The sequence below is a fragment of the Carcharhinus amblyrhynchos genome, chromosome 19 (genome assembly GCF_965287045.1).
Source record: "Carcharhinus amblyrhynchos chromosome 19, sCarAmb.v2.hapA, whole genome shotgun sequence".
Classification (NCBI taxonomy): domain Eukaryota; kingdom Metazoa; phylum Chordata; class Chondrichthyes; order Carcharhiniformes; family Carcharhinidae; genus Carcharhinus; species Carcharhinus amblyrhynchos.
Window position 1 is genome coordinate 42,637,586 of NC_137342.1, and position 15,758 is coordinate 42,653,343.

General features: G+C 45.4%; 1 protein-coding gene across 2 annotated transcripts in view; it reads right to left on the reverse strand.

Moving 5' to 3' along the window:
- The window catches only part of LOC145355493 (uncharacterized), a 91,083-nt gene that overhangs the window by 27,150 nt on the left and 48,175 nt on the right, over nucleotides 1–15,758 (reverse strand). For both annotated transcript variants that reach the window (XM_080207671.1, XM_080207670.1), the window contains exons 12-17: nucleotides 14,974–15,046; nucleotides 14,803–14,877; nucleotides 13,114–14,157; nucleotides 8,771–9,941; nucleotides 6,147–6,615; nucleotides 2,014–2,110 (exon numbers count right to left, since the gene is read on the reverse strand). In XM_080207671.1, coding sequence (XP_080063797.1) covers nucleotides 2,014–2,110; nucleotides 6,147–6,615; nucleotides 8,771–9,941; nucleotides 13,114–14,157; nucleotides 14,803–14,877; nucleotides 14,974–15,046 — 2,929 coding nt within the window. The remainder of the gene's footprint in view (nucleotides 1–2,013; nucleotides 2,111–6,146; nucleotides 6,616–8,770; nucleotides 9,942–13,113; nucleotides 14,158–14,802; nucleotides 14,878–14,973; nucleotides 15,047–15,758) is intronic.

Genomic DNA, 15,758 nt, shown 5'->3' on the forward strand with positions numbered 1-15,758 from the left:
AGGGCACAACCTGAGGCTAAAGAGATGATCCTTTAAAACAGAGATGAGAAGGAATTTCTTCAGCCAGCAAGTGGTGAATCTGTGGAACTTTTTGCCACAGAAGACTGTGGAGGCCAGGTCATTGCGTGTCTTTAAAGACAGAGATAGATAGATTCTTGATTGATAAGGGGATCGGGGTTATGGGAAAAAGGCAGGAGAATGGGGATGAGAAAAATATCAGCCATGATTGAATGGCGGAGCAGACTTGATGAGCCTAATGGCCTAATTCTGCTCCCGTGTTTTATGGTCTTAAGGAGTCGAGGCAGAGGATCAGCCATGATGGTGTTGGATGGTGGAGAGCACTCAGGGAGCTGAGTGGAGCACTCTCTGCTGCTATTCCTCACACTGTTAGCCAGCAGTACACAATCTGGATTGTTCTCATTCAGCCTAATACAGAAAGAATATCATCCCTCAACAGTAGAAAAATCCTAAATTAGAGCAATAGCATCTGCCGATATCAGCAATCCGAGGCACGTAGAAATTCATGAGGTTAACAACTTCCCAGGTGCTCTACAAAGGCTCTGGTGAGAAGTTTCGACAGCTTTGATTAATGTGACCAGTGCTCTTGATTTCCCCCCTCTTCCCAGTGGGAAAGCACTGCTCAGTCCACACAATACCTGGGGAGTCACAGAAAGAAGATATGCATCCTTCAACAGGGCGCTGTGGGACATCAAAAATCTAGTAACTTCACAAAGACAGCGTTCCACCATGGTAAGCCGCTGCCACAGTTCTGCAGCATCTTTGAAATGTTTCAACACAAAACTCCCAAGTAAGATTGTTGTACTCTGCACTTGAGGTTCTGCTCAGGAAAACCCAACCAGCACAATGACACAAAAGGTGGCAGAGTGGTTAACACTGCTGTATCACAGCCCAGGGACCCAGGTTCAGTTCTGATCTCAGGTCACTGTGCATGTATAGAGTTTGCATGTTCTCCCCATGTCTGGGTGGGTTTCCTCCCACAGTCCAAAGATGTACAGGATAGGTTGATTGGCCATGCTAAATTGCCCCTGAGTGTCAGGGGAATAGCAGGGTAAATACGTGGGTTACAGGAATAGGGCCTGGCTGGGATTATTGCTGGTGCAGACCCGATGGGCTGAATGGTCTCTTGCTGCACTGCCGGGATTCTACGATTCCCTAAGGATCAGCGTTCCATGGTGGTAAGCCACTCCACTGCTGCAGCTCCACCTACAGCATCTTTTAAATGTTTCATTCCAAGTAAAATCACTGTACTCTGCACTTGAGGCTCTGTTCAGGAAAACTCATTAATTCTATGGGGATCTCCTAAATCAAATTGGCAAGTTACAGGAAGTGTCTTCATTTGCAGACTAGTTACCATGCCCAACTCACTTCATTGATGACTGCAAGCAGTGAACACGTAATCGAAGGGGAAATCGTGGGCGTCGTAGTCACTATTTAGCCTCACGGGCGCATTAAAAATAACCAGTTCAGCTGCTTTTGATCCCTCATTCACGGGACAGATGTAGCACTGTGTTCATTCTCCCCTGAGGTGCATCAATGTATTTCGGAAAGAGTTTTAGCAATAATTTTATAAGTAACTCACAACAAATTATAGCCAGTCGAAGATAGATAGAAACCCCACAGGGTTATGATGGCATTTCTTATTGTTTTAAAGGTAAGTGTTTTGTTGCCAGACATCCCCCATGCGTGTGTGATTGACAATTTTCCACATGCAAATTTTAATGGCATGGCTATACCAGGAGCATGCAGCCAGGCTATGTATTCTACAACCTATTCCTTTGATTTTTTTTTGTGCAAATAACAAGGAATAAAATTAACATCCAGAAAATAATTTGGACTATTTCCTTTAACATGAACCTCAATTTTCACAACATATTACTAAAGTGAATTGTATACAACACTGACACTCAAATAGTTGAACCTAATATTCATAATGTTAACCTCACAGCCACATGCAAGTATGCAGCAACCTTCATAACAGTAGCAATCCCAAACCTGATGGTGGAGTTAATCTCTGAGACAAGTTGGATTCTTGGCTCTCTTGCTCCAATCCAGAAGCACGCAAGTCATTCCTGGATTCCTCTTCACTGTCCTGTTCGCACAACAAAATATAATTTAAAACAATTAACGACTACCCAGCATTAACATATTATTTCTCATTTTAATCCCTTACGCCATAAAGATAGTCATTAAATTCATAAAGACAGTGGGCAGGGTTTTATGGCCTCACTCAGAATCCTCGCCTGAGATCAATGGAGATTTCCGTTATCGAATCCTCATGCATTCTGATTCTGTGGCAAGCAAGCTGGTAGATTTCTAGCCTTTATTGCAAACACACTTCAATTTGAAATTATATATTGTGTACAAATAAATAATTCTACTCTATCTTTCCTTCCTTTTTGCAATCCACTTTTTTACATTAATCCTAAACAGATTAATACTTTAGGCTACTACCCTCGTGTTAGTACTTTATAAAGATATGGAACCTGATGCTGCCTCTCACGACATCCCCCATCTTAAAAGGTTCCAGCTCAGTTCATAACTTTCACTGGTTTTACTATGGCTTACAAACTGTTCATTGTCATCTTGCTGCCAACTGCAGTACAGGAGGCCAAATGCTGATGAGAGACTGGGCCTGTAACCTCCTCCAGGCCTCCGACAACCCCAGTGTTCCTCCAACAGTGGCCTTCTGTTTTCAGCATGCCACATCCACAGGCTCTAGCTCTGAATAGGCCCTATTCCTCAATAGGCCCGACCTCTGAAGCTCCCTCCTTAAATCTCTCCACCTCCCTAGCTCTCTTTCCTCTGCTCCTTAAAACCCAACCTACCCAGTCAACAAGTGAGTGGAGAGATTAGTTGGCTCTTCCGTTGGGCTGGCAACTGAAAAGAAAAGGATGATAGGGGGATGGAATGGTGCAATGACATGTTGCAACATCTTTGGAAAGGGACTAAAGGAATTGGCTGCCTAAGAGAAGGAAGTGGTCAATGCTTCCTTCCAAACAACTTACACTTAGTCATTCACTCCAAAACCTGACAGCTATTGTCACATCCTTATGGAGTCAGCAATATAATATCTGCTCTCAGGCAGGTCGTATGACCAAAAGATTGTTGCTGCTTAATCTCCTCTGTTTTAGGATGTTCTTTTCTAAAAGTGAGGGATTCTGTAAAGTCCCCATCAACAAGAGCAGGACAGGGCTGGGAATCCAGAGGTGGGAATTATGCAGTGAGTAATCTATCTCCTGACTGCCCGAAGCCTGTCCACCATCTTACAAAACACAAATCAGGAGTGTAATGGAATACTCTCCATTTGCCTGGACGGATGCAGCTCCAACAACACTCAAGAAGCTCAATACCATCCAGGATAAAGCAGTCTGCTTGATTGGCATCCCTTCCACTACCATCAACATTGACTCCCTTCACCACTGACACACAGTGGCAGCCGTGTGTACCATCTACAAGATGCACGGCAGGAACTCACCAAGGTACCTTTGTTATCAGTTTCTGAACCCACGATCTCCAACACCTCGAAGGACTCAAGAACAACGTCTTCCCTGCTGCCATCAGACCTTTGAATGGACTTGCTTCACATTAAATTGATCTTTCTCTACGCCCTAGCTATGACTGTAACATTACATTCTGCACTCTTTCCTTTCCTAATGTACAGTATGCTTTGTCTGAATAGCACGCAAGAAACAACACTTTTCACTGTGACAATAATAAATATTTTGTTATAAATAATAAATAATAATATTTTGGCCTTGGAGGGAGTGCAGAGGAGGTTTACTAGGCTGATACCGGAGTTGAGGGGATTGAGCTATGAGGAGAGGCTGAATAAACTGGGCTTGTACTCGTTTGAGTTTAGAAGAATGAGAGGAGATCTCATTGAGACGTATAAGATGATGAATGGGATGGATAGGATAGAGGTGGAAAGACTCTTCCCGCTCAAAAAAGACAATAGGACTAGGGGGCACAGCCTCAAGATAAAAGGGGGGCGGTTTAGAACGGAGTTGAGGAGGAACTTCTTCACTCAAAGGGTGGTGAATCTCTGGAATTCTCTGCCCGTTGAAGTGGTGGAGGCTGCCTCGCTAAATATTTTTAAGACGCGGGTTGATGGGTTTTTGATAGGAGAGGGGATTAAGGGTTATGGGGAGAGGGCGGGAAAGTGGAACTGAGCAGCGAGAGATCAGCCATGATCTTATTGAATGGCGGGGCAGGCTCGAAGGGCTGGATGGCCTACTCCTGCTCCTATTTCTTATGTTCTTATGTTCTTAAATCAAATCAAATCGACAAGGACAACAGACACATGGGACTATCAGCGCCTGCAAGTTCCCCTCCAAGTCACTCACCATCCTTATTTGGAACTATATCCCCATTCCTTCATTGTCACTGAGTCAATATGTAAGAAACTCCTTCACTAACAGCACTATGGATGTATCTACAACCACGTGGGCTGCAGTGGTTCCAGACGGCAGCCGACTACCACCTTCTTCAAGAAAATTAGGGATGGGCACAGGCAGCAATGCTCACATCTTAAGAACAAATTTTAAAAAAGCAGGACAGCAGTATCCTCCATCTTGGGTAGCTGGCTGAAAACCAAAGCTTATTTGAGATTTACAATGCGCACTGTGCTGAGTTTTAGCAGTATCTTAACATGCAAAGCCCAAGGATTGAATATGAATGGAAGCATTGTGGTTAAAGATACTGAACTGCTGCAGTGTTGAGATAGAATTACAACGCGTTGACTTTAGGTCTAACCTATCACCCGCTGCTGGTTGTGAAGCTATCGCTGATGCTAGACTACTCCTCCGACTGGCCTATCCGCAAAAAAATGACGGCAATTCCTTAGCGGCTGTAACCAAAACAAAATGTCTTCATCCTTGATAATCCCATTACATCAATAGCCAGTCCAGAAAACTATCCACAGTCAGTGATAGCTTTACTGCAAAAAGTTGTGGTGAGGTGGACTCAATTGAAAATACGGAAAGTAAACTGCGGTTTAAAGTCCAGAACCAGGGGTCACAGTCTTGAGGATTCAGGGGAGACCTTTTAGGATGGAGGTGAGGAGACATTTCTTCACCCAAAGAGTGATGAGCCTGTGGAATTCATTACCACAGGAAGTAGTTGATGGCAAAACATTGGATGTATTCAACAGGCGGCTGGGTATAACACTTGGGATGAATGGGATCAAAGGTTACGGGAAGAAAGCAGGATTAGGGCTATTGAGTTGGATGAGTAGCCATGATTGTGATGAATGGAGGAGCAGGCTCGAAGGGCCAAATGGCCTCCTCTTGCTCCTATCTTCTATGTTTACAGAGCCAGTGAACGGTGTATTTATTGCATTATTCTAGAGAATGAGAGCAAACTTTTATCACACCATGACCTGTTCGATTTAAATGAAACCATCTATTGGGGCAGAGCCCGAAACTGATCTGAGGTGATGACAGAAAATGCTCAGTTTGTTAACAGAGGAGAATCATAAGGTCACATTTAATAACATAACAGGAATTACTGAGTGTCAGAATAGTTAAACCAGATATTAGGGAGAAACGGGTAGGCTCAGGAACACTGAGGACAGACACTAGATCAAGTTAAAAGGACTGGATGGTGATGCTGAACCCAAGATAATATTTAGTATAAGAATCTGAAAAACAAGATACTCAGCTTTTGTGTTTTTCCTCCATTCAAACAAGATGACCCAGTGGTATTATCGCTAGACTATTAATCCAGCAACCCAACTAATGTTCTGGGGACTTGGGTTTGAATCCCACCACGGCAGCTGGTGGAATTCAATCTGGAATTAAGAATTTACCATTGCCGGCTGTTGAAAAAACCCATCTGGTTCACTTTAGGGAAGAACATCTGCCATCCTTACCCGGTCTGGTCTACATGTGACTCCAGAGCCACAGCAATATGGTTGACTCTCAACTGCCCTCTGAACAAGGACAACTAGGGATAGGCAATAGATGCTGACCAGCCAGCGACACCCATGTCCCACAAATAAATTTTTAAAAAATTATACAGAATAGTGTAATTTATTACAAAGCCTTCATTTCCAAATCATGTTCAAAAAGACTGTTAAAGGGTTAATCATAAATGGTTAAATGTTTGCCAACAGCAGTAGCACTTACCTCCCCGTGAAAGATGTGTGCAACATGTGCAAGCCCACTTTGTGCTGCTGAACCCTGTGTATTATCAAGATTGATACTGCCCTCACTGCCCTGGAGACAGTCTTCCTCTGGCTGAGAACTGGCATTAGAGAGTGTTTCTCTATAAAATAGCGCATCGTCGTCACAAGAAGTGACAAGGTTAGATTTCTTCTCAATCCTTTTGATCACGGATGAAACGATAACTCCTGTCGTTTGTTGCTTTTCCGAAGCCGCCGACTCAGAACCGCTTTCACTAAAAGCGGGTTCTCCAAATCCAGCCGATTCTTCGTGCGAATCTCCGGCCCCAGGTTCGGGCGTCCCATAACATTCCTGCACCTGCCTCAGTGAGGTCTGCAGCATCATACTAGACTTGGTATAAAAAAGCCCAATCCACATGTGAAGAATAAGTTTCACTTCCTTCATGGTCTCTTGGATAGTCGGATCCCAAGGCCTAGAAGAAAAAAGGTGTAACAGGGAGGGAAGGGAAGGGGATAAAGAAGAGCACAATAATCAGACTTCTCTTTTGTAGAAGCCTGCACAGCCAAACTCATAGATCTAAGAACATACGTGCAACTTCATTCTCATTGGAGAAGCCAACCCTATCCTGTTGAATGATGATGTGATGTGTTGGACATTGACTTTTGAGCTTTCTCTGTTCTCTATTAGGGATATTTGTTATCCAGTTGGCAGCAATGTGGAGGAGATGAGACACACTGGCGATATATTATGTCCTTCCCCCGTGATAAGTTCAGTGGTGAGGAGAGCATTTAATTGGGCAGGAGGGCACGGTGCCACCTGTCCCCTTCCAACCCAATTAATTCTGTGCCAGGGCAGCTCATAGATGGCTTTCCCACCGCACCTCCAATTGAGGCCCTTAAGAGATAATTAATGCCCAATTATGGGTGTCTTCAGTCGCTGGTATTAATCTAGAGTAGGGTACAAATGTCCCTCACTCAAATGTTCATTGCCTAATCGAAGGACCTAGTATGAGGAGGGGCCCTGCTGAAAGCCACCATCCGCCCTCGTTGCTAACCCACACCCTCCACACTGTTCTTCCATGATTCCCTTCCCCGCGAAGGCCCTTCTGGTCATCACTTACCTCTGGCCTGGGTCAGTCTGTGATCCAGATCCTGCTGCTGTGCAATAACACTACTGCTTTTTGATTGGATATCAGATCTCGGTGGGCAGGACTTCCTGTTCACAGGGTCTTAATCCTGTGGACGGTCTATTGGTGACTCCTCAACTGCTTCACTGGCACATATTACTGATCAACCTTCCTGGAGGAGGCAGGGATTCCCACTGCCTCCACAAAATTCTCCCCCTAGCATCTTTAGCGAACATTTGCTCATTAGGTAGAGACCATCAACTTATGAATCAACTGCAGTCTTGGTTGTTTGAAGCATTCATAAAACTAGTGACATGTACCTTGATAATGGGAAGGAGAGTTGGGGCAGAATGGCACATAAAGAATAGGCCATTCAGCCCCTCAAGTCACGTGCACCATTCAATTAGATCATGGCTGACTTTCATTTTGACTGTTGAGAGCCATCTTGATTTCTTAATCCCTTATCCTTTGCCCAGCCAAAATCTATCCACTTCCTTTTAATTCACGCTCAACTTGAAAAGCATTTTAGGGGATGTGTTCCAGGTTTCCACTACCCGCTGTGCAAGGATATGTTAGCTGACAACATTCTGAAAAGACAGAGCTCTAACTTCGCAGTTTCTGAAACTGCTTCCTTGGACAGCGCTCTCTCCTTCCCCCACTTCGGATTCTCTTTAGACTCGCCAATATGCATTAATCCTCAGTACTGTTCTTTGTAAATTTCACTTCTTCCTCCTTTACTGCAAATAAATCGCCAAAATCAGATGGAGTAAATTTATGAGGCTCCACTATCCCCTCCTGGTGGGAGCACACATCAGAAGGCTGGGGCACACGTTACACACCACCTTTCATTCACCATGGATAAAAATGCAAATTTCCCAGTACGCACTTCCTGGGGGAGGTGATGACCTAGTGGCATGATTGCTAGACTATTAATCCAGAAACTCAACAAATGTTCTGGGGATCTGGGTTCAAATCCCACCACGGCAGCTGGTGGAATCTGAATTCAATAAAAAGTATCTGGAATTTAGAAGTCTTACTGGGGGAGGTAATGGAAGCAGATATGATAGTGACTTTTAAGGGGCGTCTTGATAAATACATGAATAGGATGAGAATACAGTAGGGTGGGGGTTTTAGTTCAGTCGGGCAGCATGGTCGGTGCAGGCTTTGAGGGCCGAAGGGCCTGTTCCTGTGCTGTAATTTTCTTTGTTCTTTCATGCAAAGTTGTGCCTCTCCTCCTAATTGGCAAATCGGCCATGCCACGTAAATATTCTTGACATAGAAGGTGAAGGCTGCTTCATGTGCAAATCTACAATATCGATTTGAACATGTAACAGCATCCCCAAACAGTTGGAGTACACCAGGAAATAGATATGGAGAAATGAAAATATTTGAAGATCTTTTTCCATTAAAGACAGAAATACACTCCTGCACAACAAAAAAAAAACCACCAAAAACCACTTTTGCATCACTTCCTCATTCCGAAAACTTCAAAACTACTTACCCATGAAGAGCCCGATTCACAGATTTTTCCAGTGAATCATTCGTATACTTGCTGTCCCACTGGAACAAGTATGGTCCTTTCCATTCGAATGTCACCTTCACAGTGTCCTTTTCCTCATATACGCTGCGACAACATTGGAACTCTTCATCAAACCTGCTCTGCGCTGAGTCAGCAAAAGTGTAATCAGCTATCTGGCCATATTTTCCCAGTGCACCATTATTCTTCTGTGGATTCGGTGGAGAATTTGTAACATTTTCCCAACAGATGTCTTCACGCCTGAAAGGTAGCACTCTCCCAACTAACGTTCTTTCCTCATAACCTCGTTCCTCGTCTTTGGAGCCAACCTCGGACTGCGACAATGAAGTGTGCGTTGTGTTTTGCGAGTCCGACACAGTAGAGAATCTTTTCTCGCTCTCCGTGTGCAGCGACGTATTCTGACACACCACAAGCTCCTTCTCGGAAGGCACAGGGTTAGTGACGGCTAAAGACAAGGACTCTCTCTCCCTCGGTGGCCGGGAATACGAATGGTCTCCCAGGGGGTGAGAAATCCGAGAAGCAGCTGATGACCGACGTGACAGCTCCTTCCCCACACGGGCCTGAGAACCGTGTACCTGCGAGTTTGCGCGGCTGGAGAAAACCGGGGCTACCCCAGGAGGAGATTCCAAACCTGGGGATGCAGCAGAATGGGGTGGCTGATTTTCAGAGGATCCTCCACTTGTGCCTTGATGGCTTTCTGCCGAAAACGGCGTGATATTTTGTCCCCTTAATTCTGCGTTAGGCAAACAATCACTGTCAAGCAAGTTGGGACAATGATTCAATTGCCTGTTGCTGCCAGCAGGCTCGGCCGTGTCAGGAGCACACATCTCAGATGCAGGTTGCAACGTCAAGATGCACTGCCGTTTAGATTTCAGTACCGCTGTGATCGCTGCATTAATTGCAAGATCAGCGAGAATATTGAGTGCGTCCGTTTCCCCCTCATTGGTACCAACACCTTCCTGCAGGGCCTGGCTTGCCACCTCTGGAGTTGTCTTTTCACACAGCAAGGTTGACCCGTCTCCCAAGGGCAGGGGCTGCAGGGAGGCAGGTTCATTTTCAGAGGCTTTTTCCACAATGTTCCAGGTGCAAACACCATACCGCGAAACCTGCTCTGTGTTCACTCCTGTAACACAAACTGACAGATTCACAAAGTCAGTCGCAATAGGGTAACTGGGTTACAGCCTATATACAGAGTCAGGTGACCGAGAGGAGGAACGCAATCAGTTCTTATTTGATCAGGCAGGTATATAAAACATATGGAGGTCTATCACCATGCATAGCCTAGATTTCCAAGCAGCAGGCTTTAAAAAGGCCTGTCACTTTAAAACAACCACTCTGCCTTGCATCACTGATTTGTTTCCTATTACCTGCCTACCTGACTTCTGGTTGTTGAGTCCTCTTCAACAGACACTGAGGGCCCGATTTTACCATTGCGCCGCGCCCAAAAACTTGGTCAAGTCGGGGGTGAGGTGATTAGCGCGGTCCGCGCCCACACAGGTGCCCACTTTACCTAGGTTCAAAAAAAAAAATGGCCGCGATCCTAACCACGCCTGAAATGGGCGCAATGGTGATTTAAATACATCTGCATGCATTTAAATTGAATTAATGGGCTGCCCGCCCAACTTGACCAGCATTAGTAGTGAGGCAGGCTGGATCATTTTCTGTGAGGGGGACAAGGGAGGAGGGATGCCAGATCATTCTCCGGTGGGAGGAGGGTCAGATGTATCTCCAATGGAGGGGGCAGGGAGGTGTCCGCTGCCACTCTGCGGGGGATCGGTGGGGGGAGAAAGGGGGGCAGAGGGTCATGATCGGTCTGGATAGCGAGGGGGTTGGGTGGATGAGGATAAGGGGGACAGTTACGTTGGGGGTGGGGCCATATCTTTGGGGGCCATCACTCACGGGCCGCTTTATCCAGACTCGAAATTTGGCAGATATTTGGAATGTGGTTGCAGATGACCCACCATCTCACAAAATGGCAAAACAGGCTTCAGGGGCTAAAGGGCCTACTCGTGTTCCTATTTAACGTGCACACTTGCTAAGATTTTATACGGTGAGAGTACTTTCACAATCCAAACACTCTTGCAGCATTGTCAGTTTCGACAGACAAGCCATTAATAGTGGGATGATGGAAATGAGTTTACCTTATCCACTGTCATCATCTCTATCCCTGGCAACTGTTTGAGGCGGAACTAGTCTGTAACTTTGGTGCCATATTTGTGTCTGAGTGAGCTATGAACCACATATCACTACGGTTGTCTAGTTGCACCTCCATAATGTCATTTGACTCCACCCCGCCTCAGCTCAACTGCAATGAAATCCTCATCCCTACCTTTAAATTTGACTATTCCAGTCTCCAAGTCTTCCTAAACTTGGTCATCCCAAACTCTGCTGACCACGTTACAACTCACACTAAACACTGTTTTGTCCATCACCGGTGTGCTTGTTGACCTCCTGGTTAAGCAATGCCTAGAGTTTAAAATTCTCATCGCCCGATTCAGACTTTTATTCAGCAGGTTCATTTCGGCGCGATTCCAGATCGGCGAACACGGAAATGCTGATAAAGTTGGGCGGGCAGTTCATTAATTCAATTGAAAAACATGCAAATACATTTAAATCGTCACTGCGCCCATTTTGGGCAATGAAGCGGATCGCGGCCATTCCCGGGTTTGGGTAAAATGGCCATCTGCGCGGTCACAGGCGTGGATCACATCAATGGCCTCACACCCGACTTTACCACGTTTTTGTGCCCGTTCTCTGTTTAGATTCTAAAGGTTGAGAACAAACTGGAAAGCAAAGGCAGGTGCTGTTATATTCCGTTGATATTTTACATTCTTGAGTTAGGACATAAAAACATAGAAAATAGTAGACCATTCGGCCCCTCAAGCCTGCTACACCATTCATTATGATAATGGCTGATCATGCAATTCAATAGCCTGAGACCTTCTTCCCCCCCCATATCCTTTGATCCCTTTTGTACCAAGATCTAATTGCTTCTTCAAAACATTCCATGTTTTGGCCTGAACTGCTTTCTGTGGTACAGAATTCCACAGGCTCACCACTCTCTGGGTGCAGAAATTTCTCCTCATCTCAGCCCTGAATAGTTTACCTACTGACTCCTGGTTCTGGACCTCCCCGCCATTGGGAATATCCTTCCTGCATCTACCCTGTCTAATCCTGTTAGAATTCTATAGATCTCTATGAGATTCTCTCCCCATTCTCCTAGACTCCAATGAATATAATCCTAATCGGCTCAATCTCCTCATACATCAGTCTCACCATCCCAGGAATCAGAATGATAAACCTTTGCTGCACTCCCTTCAAAGCAAGAACGTTCTTCCTCAGATAAGATGACCAAACTGCACACAATATTCCCGATAAAGCCTTACCAAGGTCCTATACATTTGCAGCAAGACATCCCTGCCCCTGTACTCAAACCCTCTTGTTGTGAAGGCCAACATACCATTTGCCTTCTTCACCACCTGCTGCACCTTCAGCAACTGGTGTACAATGGTGACATTCTCCTCACTTAATTTAATCGCCATTCAGATAATAATGTCTTCCTGGTTTTCCTCTCAGGATTTGCCCCTCGTCTTTTACGGGACTTTTGTGCCAATTTAAATGATTACAGCTGGGGATTAGGAACATGAGAGTAGGCCATTCGGCCCGTCAAGCATACTCCGTCATTTAAATATATCATGGCTGATCTTCTCGCACTATCCCCATTGCCTTTAATTTCATTGGTATCTAGAAATCTATTGAACTCTGCTTTGAACATACTCAACGACTAAGGCTGGGGTAGACAATTCCAAAGACTCACCACCATCTATCTGAAGAAATTCTGCTTCATCCTAAATGGCCTGTCTTTTATTTTGAGACTGTGTCCCCTGGTTCTAGACTCTTTCCCCTCACCCCCTGCCGCCCAACAGCCTGGAGACATCCTTCCTGCATCTATCCTGACAGAACTCTATAGGCCCCAATGAGGTCAGATCTTATTCTTCTAAACTCTTGAGAATTCAGGACCAATCTCCTCAATCTTTTCCTCTAGGGCACAGATATGCTGCATAAGGTGATGATTTTGCACATTTATCAATAACCGTCTGTTCCTTTAAAAGGAAATACTTGCTTTTCTTCTTTTAAACTTCATACATCTCGGAAGCTTTTTTAAAAGCATTGCTCCAAATTTACTGCTCGTACAAGGAAGTGGTTTTCCAGAAGTGTAACCAGGGATAACTGTGTTATCCCAAGATATACCAGTGCATCTGACGGCAAGGTGTGGCTGGAGGGCAGCAAGCTGAACTTCCACTTACCGGCTTTAACATGTTGTCTGGACAGCTTCTCCGGCCCGGTCTTCCTGGTGCCCCGGCAGTTGCCAACAGTTTTCCTTGCGGCAGAGGTGCGTTTCAAACCAGTTCGAGGAGGCTCTCCAGCGGCTTTGGGTTTCTTCCTGTTCACCGCTGGTGGAGTAGGTGCTTCCGTGGAGACATCTTTACCCGACTGGGCCAGGGTCCTTTTGTTACCGCGGGCAGATTGTGACCTTGTGGAGTATCCCAGAGTGGCGGAGGTGGCACTGGCCACGTTACTACGGGCTACGCCACTGGAGCTTTTGAGGGCTCCCGCCGTTTCCGCTTTGGCATCCGGTTTGTTTGAAAGGCTGGCGGGCAAAGGTTTAGCTGCCTTTCTTTTCACTTTGCTGGAGCCTTTGCTCACTGCCTTACCAGCAATCGGCTTGCTGATTGCATTAGCTCTTCCTGCCGTCTTGCATTGTTCCCCATTTGTTTGGCCCTTGGTGGCAGACCTACTCTTTATTCCACTTTGAGGAGGCGTACTCACCGCAGGCGGGCTCAGGCGCCCAGCGTTTTTTCCTCCAAGTCTCCTGAACCGCGAAACCCTTTTGTGCTGTGGGGCCACAGCATCAAGGGGCCTCGGTTCTGAAACACCAGAATGGCACAAGGCCTTATGCGTGGTATCAGAGCTTTGGCACAAGCTGAGAGACTTCCCCCGAAGTTTCAAGACCGTTGATATGGGGAGTGTGTAGCTTGCAGGGTCAGCAAAATAGTGAGAAAGTTGGGAGATTTTTGTGGCCTGGCAATCTCCAGGAGTAGGTGGCTCTCCATTGTCTGACAGGACACCAGCGGCACTTGGAGGGCTGCTGTCTGTGCTGACGCCTTTGGAACTCATGGAGTGCTGTGGACTCATTTTGAAATATTCAATGAGGTGATCTTCAACCAATTTGTTTCGTGGGATTGCCCGAGCACCAGCAGATTTTAGACCTTGTGTCACAGCGTAACTAATACCGGGAAGAAGGGAAGTTATCCTATTTTGAGAAAGTGTGCGGGGAGCTCGATTCATTCCTATGTTGGCGAAGAAAAAGCAACATTACACAAAAATACAGAAAACATAAAATTATTGACAATTATCATCAACGCTTAATAAATTCTGCATCCTTTTCAGGAACTTATTAACATGAGGTGTTCAAATAACTCAAACTGACAAAAAAAATTAACAGTCCAATTAGAGGGGGCCTTTTGGTATCGCTAGAATATTAATCCAAAAACTCAGCTAACCAAATAAAAACGTTACAACCATTTTTAATGACACACTCAAAGATGTTAAAAATATCTGATGATGTTTGATGACCTAAAGTTTAACGTTTATTTATTAGTGTCACAAGCGGGCTTACATTCACAGTGCAATGAAGTTACAGTGAAAATCCCTTAGTCGTCACACTCCAGCGCCTGTTCAGCATGGCCAGTTCATCTAACCTGCACATCTTTGGACTGTGGGAGGAAACTGGAGCACCTGGAGGAAACCCATGCAGACACAGGGAAAACATAAGAACTTCACACAGACAGTGACCTGAGGTCGGAATTGAATCTGAGTCCCTGGCACTGTGAGGCCGCAGTGCCAACCACCATGTGTCATCATGCCACCCCCTATAAGAGGAAAACAAAGGTGTGCCTGCACAACAAGGAGCAGAAGTATAGAAGAGTCAGTACCTTCAAGGTGAGAAATTCTGGCTGCTTTGAAAACGAACACAGCTTGCAACACATTGTGGGCAGTCTGGCTGGTCCCTGCATAGCATGAAACAAAATGTTCATTATTGCAGTGGAAGGACTTCTCAGTTGAGTGGTTGAAGTATTCAAGTTGCTCGTTATCTACGTACTTACCACTGCTGAAGCAGGAGACAGAAGCACTGAACAGCAGAAGTAGCCCCTGATCATCTAAACATTTTACAATTGCCTGGAACAACAAAAAGACACCTGCTGAAATTCCAAGTGCATAAGCGTACAAATGTGGAATAAAGGGGCTGAAAAGTTATTGAAGGCGAACAAGGACGTGAACTAGAACAGCACAAAGAGGAAAGAACTCGCAGTGCTTTTCCAGAAGAAAGAGACAGCTACCAAGATTTTAGCAATGAATCCTGCAGACAATTCAGGTTTGTAATAGGATAATGCACAGATTTTCGCCACAAACTCATCAGAGAAAAGCAGTTTTTTTGGTTTAGTTTTACATTTAGCCAGCCTTTTGCCCAGGTCATTTGAACACAGGAATCCAATAATGTCAAAAACCTGTTGTGATTGTTTTTATCATCCCCCTCAATGACTCAGATGCAAAGTTGTTCAGCTGAAGTCTGCCGCTGCACTGATACCAGCACGGTGCACAGTGGTTAGCACTGCTGCCTCAGTCAGGGATCCAGGTTCGATTCTCAGCCTGGGTGACTGTGTGGAGTTTGCATGTTCTCCCCAAAAGGAAAGTTAACTAATTCAAATAAAACTGTCATTCCCAAGAGTGATGATGATGGACCCAGACCTCACGGTTCCCAATGGTCACAGAGCTCTGAAGGGTGCCAGTGGGTTATAGCATGTCCCCTCTCTAAGAGCACCAAGCTGCCAATATAGCCACACTAGAGGCAGACAGTCAGACCACACAACACCCTCAATTGCCTGCTGCT